The sequence below is a fragment of the Ostrea edulis genome, chromosome 2, assembly GCF_947568905.1.
Source record: "Ostrea edulis chromosome 2, xbOstEdul1.1, whole genome shotgun sequence".
NCBI lineage: Eukaryota > Metazoa > Mollusca > Bivalvia > Ostreida > Ostreidae > Ostrea > Ostrea edulis.
The window spans coordinates 84,364,784-84,387,441 of NC_079165.1; the positions used below are offsets into that span (position 1 = coordinate 84,364,784).

The 22,658-nt window shown below is 35.5% G+C and overlaps 2 protein-coding genes across 5 annotated transcripts in view; one reads left to right on the forward strand and one right to left on the reverse strand.

The window, feature by feature from the left end:
• Nucleotides 1-349: 349 nt before the first annotated feature.
• LOC125680094 (mucin-2-like) lies at nucleotides 350-2,419 on the reverse strand. The gene has a single exon (XM_048919534.2). It carries the CDS (start codon nucleotides 2,417-2,419, stop codon nucleotides 350-352), a length of 2,070 nt encoding a protein of 689 aa, XP_048775491.2.
• A 5,971-nt stretch (nucleotides 2,420-8,390) lies between these two features.
• The window catches only part of LOC125682310 (cys-loop ligand-gated ion channel-like), a 54,541-nt gene continuing 40,273 nt past the window's right edge, over nucleotides 8,391-22,658 (forward strand). For all 4 annotated transcript variants that reach the window (XM_048922793.2, XM_048922796.2, XM_048922794.2 and 1 more), the window contains exon 1: nucleotides 8,391-8,989. In XM_048922793.2, coding sequence (XP_048778750.1) covers nucleotides 8,762-8,989 — 228 coding nt within the window. In that variant the 5' untranslated portion in view covers nucleotides 8,391-8,761. The remainder of the gene's footprint in view (nucleotides 8,990-22,658) is intronic.

A 22,658-nucleotide genomic window follows, 5' to 3' on the forward strand; every position in this document is an offset into this window, starting at 1 on the left:
GTACTTGTCAATATCCTACCTCGGTTTAAAAAGTGATCATACGCAGAAAATGTTCTCGCGTATCGAATCAGTCGAGAGATTACATGCAGATAGTAATGCAATATTGCTGCATAAATCAATCTCGGCGGATACGTGAAACTCAGACTTGACAAATATAGTTTTGCTCTTTAGCTAATCGCTTTCAGTTATGAACACTCTAGACTTTGGCACGATAAAAACCCCTCACTTTTGCGGCATTGAGCGCTATGCATTAATCGTAATTTGTGGGACTTCACCTACAGCTAGTAATGTCCCTAAATGAATGAAAAATTATCAAATAGGGCGTAAACAACAGATAACTTTACATTGGTTATTTACTGGAAAGTATCCACGTCCCTTTACCTGTATTTGGAGTCCCTGGTTTTCCTAACGTCACAGACACACTGTGTGAAGTCTGAATAGTTACTGAAATTTCTGGAGATGCTGAAACACGTGTTGTTGATGGTTCTGTTAATGGAGAAGATGTAGTGTTTTCCATTTGGTTTGTTAACGATTCCTTAGTATTTTGTGATGTAATGGTAAACTCTGTCGTTGGAAACATTGCCGTTGTTTCACCTTTAACCTCTCCAGTTGCGAAATCTGTCAAAGGAGAAAACGTAGTCTCTTCTATTTGATTTGTTGATGATTCCGCTATATTTCCTGAGATAATGGCAGACTCTGTCGTTGTTTCATCTATAGCCTCACCAGTTGAAGGATGCGTTGAAAGAGAAGGTGTTGTCTCTTTTACTTGGTTAGTAAATGATTCTTCGGTATTTGATGGTGTTTTGTTAGATTCGGAGTCTGTCCTTGACAATATTAGTGTTGTTTCTCCTATAACCTCATCCGATGAAGAATGCGTAAATGTAGAATATGTAGTCTCTTCTATTTGAATTGTCGATGATTCTCCTGTATTTTCTGATGTAGTGGTAGGCGCTGTCGTTGACATCATTATTGTTGTTTCATCTATAACCTCGCCAGAATCCGTCAGTGGAGACGACGTCGAGAGTTCCACCTGCCTTGTTGATGATTCTGTTGTATTTCCTGATGTAATCGCAAACTCTGTTGTTGTTTCATCTATGACCTCACCAGATGACGAATGCATCAAACGAGAAAACGTTGTCTCTTTCACTTGGTTAGTGAATGATTCTTCGGTATTTGATGGCGTATTGTTAGATTCAGAGTTTATCGTTGACAGTATTACTGTTGTTTCACCTATAACCTCGCCAAAATGCGACAATGGAGAAGATTTTGAGAGCTTCATTTGGTTTGTTGATGATTCTTCGGGATTGTCCGATGTAAAGGTAGATTCTGTCGTAGTTATCATTGTCGTTCTTTCACCTATAGCATCACTAGAATGCATCGACGAAGAAGATGTCTCTTCCATTTGGTTTGTTGATGATTCCGCTGTGTTTACTATTGTAACGGTAGGTTTTGTCGTTGACAGCATTATTGCTATTCCACCGTTAACTCCAGTAGTTGACGAGAGCGTTAATGTAGAAGATGTAGTTTCTTCCATTTGGTTTGTTGATGATTCTTCAGTACTGGGTAATGTAAAGGTAGACTCTGTCGTTGGAAACATTGTCGTTGTTTCACCTTTTACCACATCAGTTGATAAATGCGTCAAATGAAAAGATGCAGTCTCTTCTATTCGATTTGTTGATGATTCCACTGTATTTCCTAATGTAATGGTAGACTCTGTCGTTGTTTCATCTATAGCCTCACCAGATGACGGATGCGTCAAAAGAGAAGACGTATTCTCTTTTACTTGGTTAGTAAATGATTCTTCGGTATTTGATGGTGGATTCTTCGATTCCGAGTCTGTACTTCTCAGCATAGATGCTGTTTCACCTATAACCTCATCAGATGACATATGCGTTAATGGAGAAGGTGTAGTCTCTTCTATTTGATTTGCTGACGATTCGTCTGTTTTTCGTGATGTAGTGGTAGTAGCTGTCGTTGACATCATTATTGTTGTTTCATCTATAACCTCGCCAGAATCCGTCAGTGGAGACGACGTCGAGAGTTCCACCTGCTTTGTTGATGATTCTGTTGTATTTCCTGATGTAATCGCAAACTCTGTTGTTGTTTCATCTATAACCTCACCAGATGACGGATGTATCAAATGAGAAGATGTTGTCTTTTTCACTTGGTTAGTGAATGATTCTTCGGTATTTGATGGCGTATTGTTAGATTCAGAGTTTATCGTTGACAGTATTACTGTTGTTTCACCTATAACCTCGCCAAAATGCGACAATGGAGAAGATTTTGAGAGCTTCATTTGGTTTGTTGATGATTCTTCGGGATTGTCCGATGTAAAGGTTGATTCTGTCGTAGTTATCACTGTCGTTCTTTCACCTATAGCATCACTAGAATGCATCGACGAAGAAGATGTCTCTTCCATTTGGTTTGTTGATGATTCCGCTGTGTTTACTATTGTAACGGTAGGTTTTGTCGTTGACAGCATTATTGCTATTCCACCGTTAACTCCAGTAGTTGACGAGAGCGTTAATGTAGAAGATGTAGTTTCTTCTATTTGGTTTATTGTCGATTCCTCAGTATTGACTAATGCGAAGGTAGACTCTGTCGTTGGAAACACTGTCCTTGTTTCACCTATAACCACACCAGTTCCAGTTGATGAAAGCGTCAAATGAAAAGATGTATTCTCTTCCAAATGCGTTGTTGATGTTGCTACTGTGTTTGTTGATGTAGAGGTAGACCCTGTCGTTGTGTCATCTATAGCCTCACCAGATGTCGGGTGGGTCACAAGAGAAGATATTGTCTTTTTCACTTGGGTAATGAATGATTCTTCGGTATTTGATGGTGTATAATTAGATTCGGAGCCTGTCCTTGACAATATTAATGCTGTTGGACCTATAACCTCACCAGATGACGAAAGCGATAATGGAGAAGATGTAGTTTCTTCTATTTGATTTGTTGCTGATTCTACTGTATCTATTGATATCGCTTGGTTTGTAGATTTAATTGAATTATTTTCTACAGATGTTGACGATTTGTCAGCAATATCTAAATTCTTTGTTAGTGATAGCGAAACTTTATTTGACATAATTGGCGATGATGTTAAATCTAAACGGACTGTAGAAAATCTAATATCTGTGGGAAGACTATTTCCTGCTTTGGTAATTGAACCTATAGTTGATTGTTTCACAGATGATTCTGGTGATATTCCTGAGGTTGACGTTGGTATGACATTTGATGTAGAGTGTATTTCTGTTGCGTCTATAGTAGGTGTTTCATGTGGTTTATGTTCACTTGATGTTTCTGTATATTCTGATATTTGTACAGGAGTTTCTAATGATTGGGAAAATGTCGGAGAAACAGTTGGTTGTTTGCTTTGGTTGACGGTTGTCCGTGTTGCTCTGTTAGCTGTAAATCCCTCTGGATTGATAGTCGTGGTGATTAAAGTTGATGGTGAATTAATGTTTATGGAGGGTTTTATTTCAGTGATAATAGATTCCCCAGATGTGGACTTTTTGAGCGACATCAATATTTCATCTTTGGATGCTTTCAAAACTTCCTTGGCCGAGATGGAAGTCCTGATTGAGAATGGTGGATCAACGGATGTTGAAAGCCCTTCCGATGTGTTTTTATTAGACATTTCCGTTATTAGTAGATCTTGTTCTGTGGTAGGTAGCGTCGAATCACGGGCTAATGTTGATTTCTCATAATCAGTAGTTGATTCCATCGATGAATCTTGCACAGAAGCTAGCGTCGATAATTGAGTGTGATTGGTATTTGGTGAACCATCTTTTACTGGGACAGTATACACATATTTATCAAGGGATGTCCCGTGTACCGCTCTAGGCGATTCTTTCATTTTCGTTGACTGTGTGTGTGATTCTATTATCCTCGAGTAATCCATTTCGATCGTTGAGTTCTTAGTGCTATTTCTTTGTATTACAGCCATGGAAGATATTTTCTGTCGGGTTGTAAATAAAACACACGAGAGAACCGTACACCAAAAAGTTATGTTTAAACGCATCCTGTAACTAATTGTGATACCTCACCTTAAATTGAAAGAATGAAAATGACATAATTTCTTGTTCTGAAAATAAATCGCACTGTAAAAGTCTAAAATGACTGCGATTTTATAAGAAAGACCTAGATAACTAACAGTGATCAATCTCATTACTCAGCAAGCTTACACGAAATTAAAAATTGCAAACAAATATTTAGAAAATAGCAAGAAACAAAAATATAATTTTGATATTGATTAAAAATGTGGATTTTTCTATAAATTGATAGACAAGAAACTTACCTTTTCTACCTTTTACCAAAGTCACTTTAAACTATAATCTTTTAAATTAGAAAATTTTGGAACGGTTTATGTCAGTCTGGTGCTTCCATTTTGACAAAGGTAAAAGAACATAAAGAAAGCCCTTGTCATTCTTGTATAAACTCGTGCTGGAGACTTTGAAGTGATCCGATCCCGATTTCAAATGAATTGCTTCATTAATCGGTAAAAGTTTGCACAAGTCTCCCCCGAACAGATAAGAAAAAGAAAATGGTAGTACAACAATTGTTTATTATCTAGAAGTTGCTTGCAGAGATTAGAGGTCACAGCGACGCCCATTCACCACACCTTGGCTTGTATCAATGAAATTTAGTTAGTGTGATCTAATGTTAATCTTTGATGTTTGTTGTGGTTCAATTTGTGATTCATCGCATTTTCGTAAAAAGAATGATAACATGCTTATTGAAGTTATAACGGTATTTCATATTTCGCATCGTAAAAAAGTAAATTTTATGAATATTTAGACGATCACAACAATTTCGATAATCTGTAAATATTACAATAATATCAAGCCACATGTAGATACCTGGGTAAGTGTTTAGTTAACTCTTACATTGTACAGCGATATCAACGTTTAATTAACCATTAATGTAAACTAACTAAAGCTAAATACCCCGGTAAGTGTTGAGTTAACTGTTACAATGATATAAGCGTTTAAATAACCATTACAGCAAACTAACTAAAGCTAAATACCCTGGTAAGTGTTGAGTTAACTGTTACAATGATATAAGCGTTTGATTAACTATTAAAGTAAACTAGCTAAAGCTAAATACCCCGGCAAGTGTTGAGTTAACTGATACAATGATATAAGTGTTTAAGTAACCATTACAGCAAAATAACCACAGTTGTGTTACATTTATGAAAGGCGAAGATATCCGCTGTTACTATGAAAGAAGTATTTATTGTTAAAACTACAACAGACTGACTTATGAAAGGCGAAGATATCCGCTGTTACTATGAAAGAAGTATTTATTGTTAAAACTACAACAGACTGACTTATGAAAGGCGAAGATATCCGCTGTTACTATGAAAGAAGTATTTATTGTTAAAACTACAACAGACTGACTTATGAAAGGCGAAGATATCCGCTGTTACTATGAAAGAAGTATTTATTGTTAAAACTACAACAGACTGACTTATGAAAGGCGAAGATGTCCGCTGTTACTGTGATAGAAGTGTTTCATTCTCTCTCATGATGATGGCACCTGTCTGCGGAATTGGAAACCAATTGCCATAGTTAAGGATTTGAAATTACCCCCGCATAGCTAGTAGCACGAGCCAGAAGTACTCAGTACAAATGGTACAACACTAACGTTCTATGTAACAGTCATGTGTAAATTAGTTTTGCAGGAATATATAATTGTTTGAGAGACTATTTTTACTTTTTACATCTTCCTTAACGATATGCTTACCTTTGTATTTGGTGAACATCTAGTTATCTGTAACACTCACGAGCAGGAATACAAGCATATTATTCTTTATGAGCAACCATTGTGATCGAAATTTTACTCATCAGCTACGATCATTTAAGCAATATTAGTTAGATACATTTTAGAAGAAACCACTTTAGTTGCCAGGATTATAAAGTCTTAACGAAAAGAATTCAGTATTGAATACATGGTAGTGTTTGCATGAACTGGTGGTTTACTTAAACGAATACCAACCAATATTCCTGATTGTATCTGTTGTTTGTTGCTGTCCATTTTAAAAGAAGCATTGTGTGGACTCAATGCCTAGGACCTTTCAGATGCCACAGGTGTCCTGTGTCTCTGGTCATTTATCTCCATTCACAAGATCATTCAATCACGTTGTACATGAAATATATCAATTTCATTAAAATCTATATGAAAGGTTTTAAACACTTATTAAAATGGATTTCAATATAAATATGAAGACTCAACTATATAAATATGAAGACTCAACTTTGGACAAACTGAAAGAAAATCGATCATGGATTCAAGGGGAAATTCGTCATAGATTTACGTTTTAGCAATAATAAACCATATATATTGTCTATGTCCTTATTACGACCTCTAGGAAAGGTTATAGATGAAAATGTAAAGATAACGAACAGTGATGAATCTCATAACTTAGATTCATAACTCGATCCTACAAAGAATACAAAATTAAAAGTGGGGCAGACACAGACTCCAGGACATAACAGAGGTCAGGGATCCGTGCCTATGACAAGTAAGCAACCCCTGTCAACTGATCACACCCGTCGTGAATCTCATATCTCGTTCGGGTAAACGGAGTAATCCGTAGTTATAATCAGTGTATAGATACATTTCGTGCCATGAATGATGTACCATACTGTCGCGTCTATTTGATTTCAACAAGTCAAGTACTTTTTAATAGGCCATCAATATTTTATGTTTTGCGCGCAAAAACATATTCCAATCAAATAAGTGTATGCCCTTGTAATAAGGAGATTTATGAGGTACATGCGAGTAAAATTACACAATGTAGATGATATACTTCTACTTCAACATGGATGTAAAGTGCCTAAGAAATATTTACAAACCGTTACCCCAGTTTTTTCTTCTCCTTCTTTAAAGTTATATGTTTTATCTTAGTTTTCTTTCTATTTTCTTTAAATCAATAATTATATGTCATTCACTACTGATATTCCATACCTGTACACATGTAATAATTATATATCTTCTTAATATCTCTATAATTAATATGTATATTTTGATTATTGCAACGAAATGTGCATTTATATGAACATGTGGTGACCTTGTACCTTAAGAGAAGGCTTTTATATGGCCTGTCTGCTGACTAATCCTATTATGATAAATATAATAAAATATGTTTAAATCCCATACTACCAGAATTTAAATTTCAAACAATTTGCAAAAAAAAGTATATACCTAACCAGGATGCATGCATGCCGTTTATAAATTATGTTATTTTATGTATCACCGATGATGACGCGGTGGAAAATAAGCATTTCGATTTCAGCTATAACTTTGAATCTGACTGGTTTATGAAATGCTTATTTTTCAAGAAATTGCGTAAACGCATTGTGGTGTCTTGAATTTGCTTGAACATGTGCTTAAAATAAAAATAAAATCACTTAAATAAAAAAGCAAACCTTACAGAAGATTGGGTTATAAACTTGTTCGGGAAAGTTTACGTTCCATTTACTGACATTAAATGAAAAGTTTATTATTAACAAAGCGATGGTATATGTTAATAGAAAGGTTTTCAAATTATGTAATTTGATAGCTTATTTTATGACGTCACAGTCAAAATGTCCTGTACCTTTGATTCGATTATGATGAAACCGTTGGTGACCTTCGTCACATATTGAATTCATACTGGTATCACAGAAAGGGACCTTGATACGCTACTTGCGAAAAGGATAACAAATTGTGATTACTGTTGGGAAACCCCTCAGATGTCACTTCTCCTTTACATAACAAAGAAGGTCTAATATGATGTGGATTACCGTTATATAATGACATAAGTATACAAAAACTCTCGGGATTCGCAAAACAATCGCAGAGATCAAGGTATCTCAAGTATCCCCGACACCGCTCAGATGGCGGGTTACAACAGCAGTTCTGTTCCGCTACTGTGTGCATTTGTTGCTGTCAATTAAAGGATGCATAAATTACTGTTTGTAGAATATTGCCAGATATAAATGCCTGTAACTCATTTTCCATTTTGGCTGCAGCAATACTATAGTAAGATAGCACTGTAGCCTGCGTGCGCATCTAATTCCAGTTGGTAACATTAACCTGTCGTAAATGCCAAATCTCTACACCTCCTCAACCCAGGAAAGATAAGATGGACGAAATAACAAAATGTCAAATATGTTGATAAAGAAATCAAAGGTAACGACGGATTTATCTCAGGCAGAACATCGATTTTTTTTTTGAGAGAGCGGCTGCAATAAATGTACACTTTAATATCATCTGCAGCACGACCTGTCTTCCGGTCAAGGTTCAGACAGTTCTCGTACACATCATGGCGTCCTTATATCCATGGTAACCCTCCCCCAACTGGGGCTATTTTTGTAAGTTCTACTAGGATCTCTATTACATGCTAGTCTAATTATAGACTCGATTTGTTTGACATATGTTATCAGTAAAAACAGCTTCTGTAGGTTCCCCTCACCGCAACCATTTGCCGCTTATTTGAACTTTTGATGCCATTTGACAGAAATTATGCTGAGCAGCCATGCTGTCGGTTAAACGTTGTTAATACTTGATCATAATTACTTTCACATACGTTTCTTCATTATATATTTTTCGCCGAAAATATGATTACGGATATAGTGATTGAGAGCTACATGGATTAAATAATTTGCTGTCTTTCTTCGTTATACTTATGTGCGCCTTTGGAATCCCGTGTGATATAGTGATTGAAGTATTTTAGCAATTTTCCTGTCTGTTAAATGGTGTCCAATGCCTGCAAAATATTATGTTGATACTTGATGATATTGTTTACTATACGAGAGATAAGATGACCAGTGTCGCTTACAGTTACATGACTCTGGATGCCGTTGCACATGGTGGCGTTCCAGGAAACCGGAAGTCTTCGGCTTACCCAATACAGCATTCCCGGGATAGTTCTGTTACTAGTGGAGGCTTTAGTCGAAATAATTCCTCAAGAAAGCGAAAGAAAAAGAAAAGCGAATCCAAAAATAAGGTATATATACTTATATATAACCAATAAAATATCGTTGGAATCCGGGGTTTAAGACCTTCTGTATTACTTGCACTTTTTTGCCATTTTACAGAAAATTCAGTTGGGCAGCCATGCTACAGGTTAAACTGTTTTAATATGCAATCATATTTAACTGCTTTTACACACGTTTCGTCAGTGTCGATTTCTGAATAAAAATGTATATTTATGAATTAATAAAAATGTATATTTATGAATTGATAAAAATGTATATTTATGAATTGATAAAAATGTATATCTATGAATTGATAAAAATGTAAATAAAATCTAACATCAAATGTCACGTCAATACCCACGACCTATTTATATATTCAATACTGCGAATATCAACGATAAGTAGATGATATACTAAAAGATATTTCTGAATTTCAAAATTTATAGTTTGTTAGCTGAGTATGTAGCATGTTTATCAGGTAATCTGTCGCGGCTGCGTGGAATAATCCTCTTATTTTATTCTTGATGGCTTCTATCGGTGGAATTTGGCAAACGATGGTCGTTATCAAACTGTATGCTCATAATCCTGAAAGTGTTGCAATTTATATTTGCATTCATTACGCCACCGACATCTGAAATCATTTTTACTGATATGTCATCGTTAAGCACAATTATCTGTGTTACGTCTCATTTCATCGACAGACAGACAGACGGCAATAAGTTTAGTATTTAAGAGTGATTGCCTCAGCTTGTAAACACTGAAAACCACTTATTTCTTAATTGTCAGAGGCCGCTCTTATCACAGGTTTTATTTTCCTGAATCGAACTTTCTTTTCCGCACTTTTGAAGCGAAGTACAAATATGTTGACTCTAACCTTTTCCAAAAATCGATATAAAATTGTTTAGTATTGAATAGGAGGTGCGTATAAATGTATAATCGGAGGAAATTAGTTTTCATACAAAAGAACCAGTATACTGCTCTTATATAACACACACACACACACACACACACACACACACACACACACAGAGAGAGAGAGAGAGAGAGAGAGAGAGAGAGAGAGAAGAGAGAGAGAGAGAGAGAGGTGTCTCGAATTATTAATTAAATAGCCCCCTTTTGATGTGTATACACCGAAGTTAAAGCGCAGTAATCAACCGTTTCTTGATGATGAGTACTCCAAATACTGAGTGAATCTGTTCATTAACTCTTTCTCCTATTTTAGTCATCATGAGAAGATACCATACTTCGAGAGTGCACAGATTTGAAAACATGTAGATGTATCTGGTTGGGATCATTTCTTGAAGTTTCATGTTCGAATACAAGAAATGAAGCCAGCTTCCGACCATTCTGCATTGGGCTTCGTGTAGAAATAAACGTGTGTTTTTTCTCAAATAGAAGCATTTTAATTGGCATTTAACGATTTGCGGAACAAAACACCCCCACATCACTAGTTTCGGGTGGTCCTGCCAGACTGATTAAAGTCTGAGAATTTTGGGCACTTCAGTCATTTATTTCTGTCATATGTTTTAGTTTTAAAAGTAGGAGGAAATCATGAAACTGTATCGCATACATAGCAATCATAGTAGGTAAGAATGCTATGAAAGACCTTCAATAAGTAATCATAAGTAATGTATACGAGAATAGTTTCATTATCTGTATGATATAATTTCAATTTATCATCGACTTTAATTATACAGTGGGTTGTCTCAGTTTGATTAAAAACGCTAACACCATCTGCAGCGAAATAAGAACAGGTGTCTCCAGTCAATAATTGTTTAAATCTGTTAAATTCTTGAAGTTTCACGAGGAATTTAGCCAACTTGCGTCATAGCTTGAGGGAGCTCCGATCTGAATATAAATGTATCGTTTTATACATTTTGTCTTTAGTTGATTATAAGATATATCTTAATATCAAGATTTCTAAAGGCTTTTAAGAGTTTGCTGTGCCACATTTTACCGAATTTTCGTGTAATGAAAGACGTTCCAGGAGAAACACTTTTATAAGTAATAAGAATGTGATTAGAGAAGACCCAGTGCCCCGTTGTTGAAATATCATGTTCAGTCTGAGAATTAGGTAGTAGACAGATGAGACTATCTTTCCAAAACATGCACCTGTACACGGATTTAAAAAAAATCTATTGTATTATCAGACTTAAGGGGGAATGCTAGACCAAAGAAATTTGATGTGGATGAAAAGTGGAGGATATGTGCAACAATATTTTGAAATTTAAAACTTTCAAATTTATTGTATTTAGTCAAAACATGCAGTTTTAGCAGAAAGTAATTTGAAAAAAGGAACCCCTGCTGGACTCGAACCAGCTGCAAACCTACTGAACGACTCAGCGAGGCAATTGAATCTAATAGGAATAGACAAATTGCTGTTAATCGTGTTTTAAATGAAAGTCAGCCATTATGACAATGTAGTATACCTCCTTAAGAAGACAATTACTAAAAGGCTAAATGCACCTAAGTTTTACCTAAAAACATGTGTGAACGATAATCTTTATTTCTAATGATATTTCACTGCTGTTCTTTTCTACGAAAACTTCATGTATTGACCACACAAGACATCGTATGTTTTGTACATGGTGGAGTTACCTCCCGTTGTTCTGCGGACTGTATCAGTCGTGTCCCAACGTACCGGATAAACTGTTAAATTTGATGAACTATTGGAATTCGTTTACTTCTCCAAGATAACCAATTTCACACTATGTCAGAGGTTCACACTTTCAAATGTGGTTTTAACAAAGCCAGAACGAAACATTGATTATATACATACATAGTAAGCGAATTCGATTAAAAAAAGCCCTGGCTCCTCACTCCTGTCTTGACCGGATGTTTTCTTCTGTCTTGGTCTTGCTCGTCCTGACAACTGCTGGGCGTCATAAATACCGATTATAGACCTGCGATGTGCCACCGTTCCCTGAAGTTTCCTCCTCCACCGCCAGTATATATTGATCAGTCCGTACAGAGTGTCAGTGCTCTTAGCATGCAACTGGTGTCATCCTAAATGCATGTAATTCTACAATAAGTGTCAAAATTCTTTCACTTTATGCAGAATCGTTATTTTGCATGTTTTGTTGACAGTTATTTGTATAAAATTTTCAATGAATGATTATCAAAACAGAATATGTGTTTTCATCAATACGAGCAGTCTGCCATTCATTAAACACTTTTTCAAACCAAGCTGATTCGTAGCTTTGCTGGTTTCTGGGAAAACTGGGATGAACCAGTTATTCCAATTTGTCCCCAGAGAGACAGATTTCTGTATTCGCAACCCTGCCACTTGTTAGTCATGTCATTCTTTGATACTTCTGTAAACCATCCCTAATAATTAGCAGAAAGATTAATATCATACACACAATTTCTGATCAATTTAAATAGCATACTATCAGGAGTGCTCACCGAATTACGAAACTGCTAATCTTAAGCTCATTATCTATATTTTGGCGTACTTGAAGCCTTACGTTGTGTCGCCTCATTATATTGACCTACTGAACAGACTAAAAGTCCACTGTATCAGCTTCATAAGAAGCGGTAATCTAATATCACCAAACTTAGAAAAATAAATTTAGTGTATTAAGCATCTCTTTTATAATTATTAGTTTGCAGACTTATGTGAAATGTCAAAAAATAAATGAGATTGGGCATTCACCAGATTCGCCATGAATTTGTCTGATTCTGTGTTTGATATTTTCACCATTATGGTGAGTTGATTGCTCTTAGATCCGTACAAGAGGCGGTCGATTTTTGCGTCTCCGTAAACATGTATTTTATGAAGGACTTAATTTGTGATCCGGTAAGATGTATTGGTATGGATTTTCCTTTAGGTAAAGCGAGATCAGTGATCATTTTCTGGCGGTCATACACCGGTCATGTGAGTGCTACTCTTGTTTGTCATCATTAGTCTCCGGCACAGTGTATAACGCATCCCTCTGTCGCCAAGCTAACTTCAGGGCCAACCCCCCCCCCCCCCCCCCAAAAAAAAAAACCAAAAAAAAAACCAATGTATACATTTCAATACCGTAGTGGAAAACAAAAAAGAATGGCATTCACTTTGCAACACGCTGAGAAATTCTTAAGTTGAAGTGTGTTTAGCCGAGCGTGGCGATGTTTCATGTTGATTTCCTGTGACGACATTGAAGCATAAGAATTAAACAAATAGACTTGGTCAAACCTATCGTTTTTATACTTTCATTTAAATTAGACGAATTTCATTGGTTTAGAAACTTTACTTAAAAAGTATTGTTACCCCATTGCGTGCATAAACCAGCCCTCCGGGCAACAGTACATAGCAATGGCTGAAAATGTATAACGACAGGCAACAGTATAAAAAATGTTAACTGAGCAAAATGTTTGCGCGTACGGTTCACCGTAGTTTAGCTGTAGTTAAAACATTCAGTATAAAAAAATATATATATAAAGACTAGACTTTTTGACATCATAGACTGTTGCTTCTTCAACAAAAATGGAAAACGGAAATATTCATATCTAGTGATCAGTCATCCAAAAAATTACTTTGTTAAACACGACTCTGATTCCACGCACAAGTACTCTGAAGTGGAAAAATAAATATGCTAGAGTTTCTCATTGACAATATCTTCGTGGTCTTTGGTGATCATATGTTCCAACAGTCTGTTGGAATTCCCATGGGCACGAATTGTGCTCCTTTGTTAGCTGACCTGTTCCTATATTCATACGAAGCAGAATTCATTCAAAAAACTTCTACATGAGAAGAAAAAATCTCTTGCTGTGGCCTTCAATTCGACATTTAGATACTAGTATATCGACGACGTTTTTATTCTATTAACAATAATAACTTTCATTCATATGTCGAATCGATATATCCATGTGAGCTCGAAATAAAAGATACAACGGAGTCGTCCACTTCTACTTCATACTTAGATATTTTATTGAAAGTAGACATTAACGGTTAACAGACTCAACTGTATGACAAACGGGATGATTTCAGCTTCTCCATCGTCAACTTCCCATATTTATGCAGCGATATTCCATTATCACCTGCATATGGTGTTTATATCTCTCAACTGATTCGATACGCAAGCCCTTGTTTTGCGTATAGTCAGTTTTTAAATCGAGGCAAGCTACTGACTAACAAGTTGATGGTACAGGGGCTTCAACAGTCTCGATTGAAGTAAGCATTTCGCAAATTTTATGGTCGTTATAACGATCTAGTTCGTCAATACAACCTATCATTGGGTCAAATGCTGTCTGACGTGTTTCCTACCGATTGTTAGGCCATTCTTGGCACACTGATTTTGACTACGGGTACCTCTGATTACCTGATCAGGATATAGGGCTCACTGCGGGTGTTGTGACCGGTTGACAGGAGATGCTTACTCCTCCTAGGCACCCGATCCTACCTCTGGTGTGTGCGGGGTGCGTGTTTGCCCAACTATCTATTTTGTATTGCTTATGGGAGTTATGAGATTGATCACTTATCGTTATACTCATCTTTCATTTATATATATATATATATATATATATATATATATATATATATATATAATTACGTTTTGTAAGGTAAGATGTGACATTGTCACCGTTTGAAAACCCATTGTTGACCTCGGCTTGTCAACAATGGCTTTTCAAGGGTGACAATTTCATATATTACCCTACAAACATGCAATATTCTATGATATCAAGCGTTCGCATGCACCCTAGTTCATTTATTTTCACTCACATCATCCATCAGTGGTACATAAAGTAGAATAAATAATAAAAGATAATGGTAAGTCGTCTTCATGAATCGTGAATAGAAAAAAAATACGAATAATGAAAATGAAAATATAAGATATACATACTATAGCTACAAACAAAGGAAAAGAGAAAAAGTAAGAGATATAAGTTATTGAGGACAGACTGCATCATAAATTTTAGTTATGACGAGACAGAGATTTTTCAACGATCTAAAACTTGAGTTTGAAATTATCTCACTAAACTTGAGTATGTTTGATTTATCACAAAATGTGGGATGTAAAAACTTTTCCCTGATACTAGCTAATAATTTGCATTCTAAAATAAAGTGGAACTCGTCTGCTATTTTACCTGAGTTACATACTGTATAAAGTCTTTCGTTAAGTGGAATATTTGACAATCTACCAGTCTCAATAGGAAGTTGGTGGTTTGTAGTTCTAAATTCAACCAGTGTTATGCTCTTATGCTTTATACTTACTTCATACACTTCTCCAAAGTCTGCGAAGGAGAGCTAAATCAATTATATTCAGCCTATCTTATACGCATTCCGTATTGTCCTCAAGGATACAGTGTCATAAGAGGATGATACATGTTCAGTTTAGAGGATGATACGTGTCGTTAGAGGATGATACGTGTCGTTAGAGGATGATACGTGTCGTTAGAGGATGATATGTGTCATTAGAGGATTATATGTGTCATTAGAGGATGATACGTGTCATTAGAGGATGATACGTGTCGTTAGAGGATGATATGTGTCATTAGAGGATGATATGTGTCGTTAGAGGATGATACGTGTCGTTAGAGGATGATACGTGTCGTTAGAGGATGATATGTGTCGTTAGAGGATGATACGTGTCGTTAGAGGATGATACGTGTCGTTAGAGGATGATACGTGTCGTTAGAGGATATGTGTCATTAGAGGATGATACGTGTCATTAGAGGATGATACGTGTCGTTAGAGGATGATACATGTCGTTAGAGGATGATACGTGTCGTTAGAGGATGATATGTGTCGTTAGAGGATATGTGTCATTAGAGGATGATATGTGTCGTTAGAGGATGATATGTGTCATTAGAGGATGATACGTGTCGTTAGAGGATGATACGTGTCGTTAGAGGTCGTTAGAGGATGATACGTGTCATTAGAGGATGATACGTGTCGTTAGAGGATGATACGTGTCGTTAGAGGTCGTTAGAGGATGATACGTGTCATTAGAGGATGATACGTGTCGTTAGAGGATGATACGTGTTCAGTTCATTGTCCTCAAAGGATGTTTGAATTACTAAGTTGTATATCAAGGAACGCATCATCAAATAAAATGCATGTAATGGTGATTATAGGGAACGTGGTGTATCCTATAAATATGAAATATTGTCTTGAGGAGACATAATGTGTTTGTAGACATATAAGATATTTAGAGATGTGTGTTAAAAACCTGAAGTAATGCCTTTATGGGATGTGTCTAATGCATGTAGAAATGTTTTGAGGGGACGTGGTGTTTCTTCAAACTTGGGGGAGTTAATATGTCCCCCTTAAATATAAAATTTTGAGGTGGTGTGTTATATCTTATATAGATTTAGTAACATCTTGAGGTGGTGTGTTACATCTTATATAGATTTAGTAACATATTGATGTAATGTAATGTCTTGTATGGATTTAGTAACGTCTTGAGGTGGTGTGTTATATCTTATATAGATTTAGTAACATCTTGAGGTGGTGGTTTATATTTGTATAGATTTAGTAACGTCTTGAGGTGGTGTGTTACATCTTATATAGATTTAGTAACATCTTGAGGTAATGTAATGTCTGATATAGATTTAGTAACATCTTGAGGTGATGTAATGTCTGATATAGATTTAGTAACGTCTTGAGGTAGCATGGTACATCTTGTATAGATTTAGTAACATAATGAGGTAATGTAATGTCTGATATAGATTTAGTAACGTCTTGAGGTGGCGTGGTACATCTTGTATAGATTTAGTAACGTCTTGAGGTGGTGAGATATATCTGTATAGATTTAATAACGTCTTGAGGTGGTGTGTTACATCTTTTATAGATTTAGTAACATATTGATGTGGTGTGTTATATCTTATATAGATTTAGTAACGTCTTGAGGTGGCGTGGTACATCTTGTATAGATTTAGTAACGTCTTGAGGTGGTGAGATATATCTGTATAGATTTAGTAACGTCTTGAGGTGGTGTGTTACATCTTTTATAGATTTAGTAATATATTGAGGTGATGCAATGTCTTATATAAATAAGTAACGTCTTGAGGTGTCGTGGTACATCGTATACAGATTTAGTAACGTCTTCAGGTGGTGAGATACATCTGTATAGATTTAGTAACGTCTTGAGGTGGTGTGTTATATCTTATATAGATTTAGTAACATCTTGAGGTGAGGTAATGTCTTATATAGATTTAGTAACGTCTTGAGGAGGTGTGTTATATCTTACATGGATTTAGTAACATATTGAGGTGGTGTGTTATATCTTATATAGATTTAGCAACGTCTTGAGGTGGCGTGTTACATCTTATATAGATTTAGTAAGATCTTGAGGTGGCGTGGTACATCTTGTATAGATTTAGTAACGTCTTGAGGTGGTGAGATACATCTGTATAGATTTAGTAACGTCTTGAGGTGGTGTGTTACATCTTTTATAGATTTAGTAATATATTGAGGTGATGCAATGTCTTATATAAATAAGTAACGTCTTGAGGTGTCGTGGTACATCGTATACAGATTTAGTAACGTCTTCAGGTGGTGAGATACATCTGTATAGATTTAGTAACGTCTTGAGGTGGTGTGTTATATCTTATATAGATTTAGTAACATCTTGAGGTGAGGTAATGTCTTATATAGATTTAGTAACGTCTTGAGGAGGTGTGTTATATCTTACATGGATTTAGTAACATATTGAGGTGGTGTGTTATATCTTATATAGATTTAGTAACGTCTTGAGGTGGCGTGTTACATCTTTTATAGATTTAGTAACATCTTGAGGTAATGTAATGTCTTATATAGATTTAGTAACATCTTGAGGTGGTAATGTATATATTTATATAGATTTAGTAACATATTGAAGTGATGTAATGTCTTATATAGATTTAGTAACATCTTGAGGTGGCGTGTTACATCTTATATAGATTTAGTAACATCTTGAGGTGGTGAGATATATCTGTATAGATTTAGTAACGTCTTGAGGTGGTGTGTTACATCTTATATAGATTTAGTAGCGTCTTGAGGTAATGTAATGTCTGATATAGATTTAGTAACATCTTAAGGTGATGTTATGTCTAATATAGATTTAGTAACGTCTTTAGGGAATGTGATATGTGGTGATATGTTCTAAATAGATGTAAGGTTTTGAGGTGATGGGATTTTTTTCTGAATCATGTCTTGACATCGGAATATATAACGTAGGATAATGCTGTTTTGAAGTGATGTTATGGTGTTATTCGGTTTTTGTAAACGATATCTTTTCATTTATAACAAGGAATTGATTTCTAGTAATTATTCTAGTCTGAATCGGTTGAGTTTGCTGTATTAAATATCTGCATATACGATACATTGAAAATGTACTAATCCATTTATAAAGAAAAATGTGAAGATAACGAATAGTGATCAATCTCATAACTCTTATAAGGAATTCAAAATAGAGAGTTGGGCAAACCAAAAACGGATCCCTGGACATACCAGAGGTGCGATCAGGTGCCTATGAGGAGTAAACATCTCCTGTTGGCCGGTCACACCCATCATGAGCCCAATATCTTGATTAGGTAAACAGAGTAATTTGTAGTCAAAATTCATGTGTAAAGATCGAACTAACAATTGGCATGAAACACGTCAGACAACATTTGACCCAACGAAAGATTGTACTGGCAAAATAGGTCGTTATAAAGACCATAGAATTTGCAAAATGCTGACTTTCAACGAGACACCTGAAACTTTTTAACATCAACCTGATTGTCAGTAGCCTGCCTCGATTCAAAAACTTATCATATGCAAAACAAGCTCTTCCATATCGAATCAGTGGAGACATAAACATCATATGCAAGTGATAATGGATTATTGCTTCATAAACATGGGAAGTTGATGATGGAGAAGCTGAAGTCATCCCGTTTGTTATAAAGTGAGTTGTTAGTTTATAGTTAACATTTATTTTCAATAAAATATCTAAATATGGAGCAGATGTGAAAGACTTTGTGGTATCTTTTATTTCGAGTTCACTGGGTTATATCAAATCGACATGTGGATGAAAATTATCATTGTTAATATATAAAACGTCGATATATCTAAATATTGAGTTGAAGGCCACAGCAAGAAAATTTTTCTTCTCATGTAGAGGCTTTTGAATAAATTCGCCTAATAAGAATATAAAAACAGGTCAGCTAATAATATTATTTTACTATGGTAGTGTTACGCGTTTTAGTAATTACATGAAACATTATCAAACATTCTGATGCTATTTAATTAAAATGTCAAAAAACATTTTTGTTTTTAGACCCTGTAGGGTGTAATCTTCCATTCATAAACACTGAACAAACTTTTAGCCCCCCCCCCAAAAAAAAAAGAATAAAAAAAACAACAACAAAAAAAAAACACAAAAAAAAAAACAACCAACAACCAAAAAACGACAATTGAATTCTTAATCAAAATAATATTTACAAATGCTTTATCGTTAAGAAACGTATGTTATGTTAATGTATTTTATTTTTCGATAAAACCACTGTCCTTTCATTTCCACATTAATACAAAGAATAAATCTATAGGCTGTTTGTCTTATGTAAAACTTGTACGGTACCAATTTTGATGCACCAGATGCGCATTTCGACAAATAATGTCTCTTCAGTGATGCTCAACCGAAACGTTTGAAATCCGAAATAACAATGAAGTTTTAGAGCTATTTTAGGAAAAAACAGAGTGCCAAAAAAGTGGAGTCAAATTCGTCTAAGGATAAGAGCTATGTGTGAGGGGGATAATCCTTAATTTTGAAATGAATTTCTAAATTTTATAACAGCAATTAAATATACATCCGTATTTTCCCCTGTTTGTCTTATGGGGTATAATAACAATGAAGGTATGGGGGAGATTTCTGTATAATCGGCGTTGTCTGCTACTTAATTAACACATGCTTTCATGGTTTACACACCCTATACAAACAACCTCAACATCAATTCCTGAAATCAGAAATCAGCATTTTTGTCGTTTGAATATCTACATGATCATCAAAATGGTTGACGTCGTCGTTATGTAAATACAGTGCGTTCAATAGACCTAATACATGTATCTAGCTGCTACACTAACTGGTACGATCCTGAATGCAGTCTTGGTTATGTTAGAATACTTATCATTTCCATTAGTGGAACTCTTCAAATTAAAGGCGCGTAAAGTCGTGCTACCGGGACAACATAATGTAAATACATTACTTAGGCATAGTAATATGAATTATGGTATTGAATACATATTATAACCGACTGCAAACCACAACACTGATTAAAATTCTAAAGTCAAATTTAGGAATTGATTATTCTTACAAGAAAACAGACGAACTTATTAAACTATGTGAGAGAGAGAAGCTACTAAATTTGCCAAATCTGACCGTGCGATATAAAGCATCAATCTCAAGAAGAACTGTAAAGGGAAAAACCTATATGCACATCCAACACAAGAAATTTTCTTGTAATTAATGTGCTCAATGTTTTTAAAGTTATTCTGTCAGACTATGAAGATATTCTATTTTATCATACAATTAGGACAGGTTCATATGGCATGGACTTTGTAATCGTACACGTACCACCACCCCCCCCCCCCCCCCACCACCCCCGTCAATCTCCATATTTTAGAACAAGTTATATACATGTATATGCCAAACTGCATTTTTTAAAGACGTTTATAACACTAATTAACACACCTAATGCGTTTCCAAACTGCATCTAAGCTAATTTGAAAATTACAAAATATTGATGGACTTGGATGTCCAGAGAAGATCGTCGTTTGGAATATTTAAAATAGGTGTGGTGGAGTTTAAAAAAACATGTAACATCTTTAATAAGATAGTGTTAGAATATTTGAAAAATGCAGTTTGATTAATGGTAATTTTATTTAAAAATACACCATGTATTTTAACTCTTAAAAAGGGGGGGGGGGGGTGGGGTGGGGTGCTATGTACATTTCGTTCCGTTTATGTCCCAGTAATCTCGCACTTGCTCGCGAGATTTGTGCATTTTCTTACCAATGACGCACAAGAGTCATCAAAGCGCGATAACTCCAACGAGCTGGTAATGAGAAGTATAGTCATCGCCATCTTCATGATTCTCACTCTCCGGTTACGTCATATTCATGGTTCTCACTCTCCGGTTACGTCATATTCATGGTTCTCACTCTCCGGTTACGTCAAAATTGTTGACGTCATCTTCATGATTATCATGCTCTGGTTACGTAAGAATTGTCAACGACATGGTTACGTTTTAATTAATATATATACGGTGAGACCGTTGGACCGAGCGAAGCATGAAATGGTCATTGGCGTATCCCAAGTGATAATCATAATTCCGTTAAGTACGGTAGATTATGATTCATTAAAAAAAATATATATATATTGTGAAATTTTCCTTGCGCTAAACACCCAGTAACATCTCAATATTAAAGGTGGATATATATATATATATATATATATATATATATATATATATACTACAGTAACTTGATCCGAAGAGTCGGATCACGTCGAGTTGACAGGCGCGGATCATCAGATCACACGAGACGCGAAGCGTCGAGTTTGATCTGATGATCCGCGCCTGTCAACGAGACGTGATCCAACTCTTCGGATCAAGTTACTGTAGTAATGATAAATTTATTATATACCCCTTATGCATTTTAAATCCACATTTATAAGATACTAAATGTAATCCAAATTATCAAAAATACAGACATACAGTGAAATTATGTTTTGTGTATGCAGTTTTGTTTGTGACACGGCCAATATTTTAAGCAAAAAACGTTGCGTTGATGCATTGTGACGTCATTGTGACGGCATCAGTTTCAGAGGATACTGATACGGAATCAGAAAACCACAGTGTGGTGATCCGGTTTTCCGGATCACACGCTATGAAATCCACAGTATCAAAGAACGATACATTGATGGGTATATAATAAATATATATTATTACTACAGTAACTTGATCCGAAGAGTCGGATTACATCGAGTTGACAGGCGCGGATCATCAGATCACACGAGACGCGAAGCGTCGAGTTTGATCTGATGATCTGCGCCTGTCAACGAGACGTGATCCAACTCTTCGGATCAAGTTACTGTAGTAATGATAAATGTATTATATACCCCCTTGTGCATTTTAAATCCACATTTATAAGGTAATAAATGTAATCCAAATTATCAAAAACACAGACATACCATGAAATTATGTTTTGTATACGCAGGTTCGTTTGTGACGCGGTCAATATTTTCCACAAATAACGTTGCGTTGTTGCATTGTGACGTCATCAGTTTCAGAGGATACTGATACGGAATCAGAAAACCACAGTGTGGTGATCCGGAAAACCGGATCACACGCTGTGAAATCCAAAGTATCAAAGAGCGATACATTGATGGGTATATAATAAATGGGGATAACAGTTCTACAGGATCCGCCTATTCATTTAACACGGGAAATGAAACGCAAGGCGACGTAAACCGTGCATTGTGACGTCACATTTAGCCTCGACTTTTTTCTTTTTCAAAGCAAACAATTATAAACAACAACACATCCCGTTTGCAATTTAAAAAAGGTCGTTAAAACTAAACAAAATTAACCAATAAATTCAAAATGGTAAAAAAGTATCATTCTCTCACCAGAGATTGCCGTAAATTCGTATATTGTTATTTAAAGAAACTTATGAACTCGTTTATCTATTTATTCGTATTACTGTTTTTCTATTTGTTGATTGGCTAAAAACTGTAACAATGATAATCACACCAT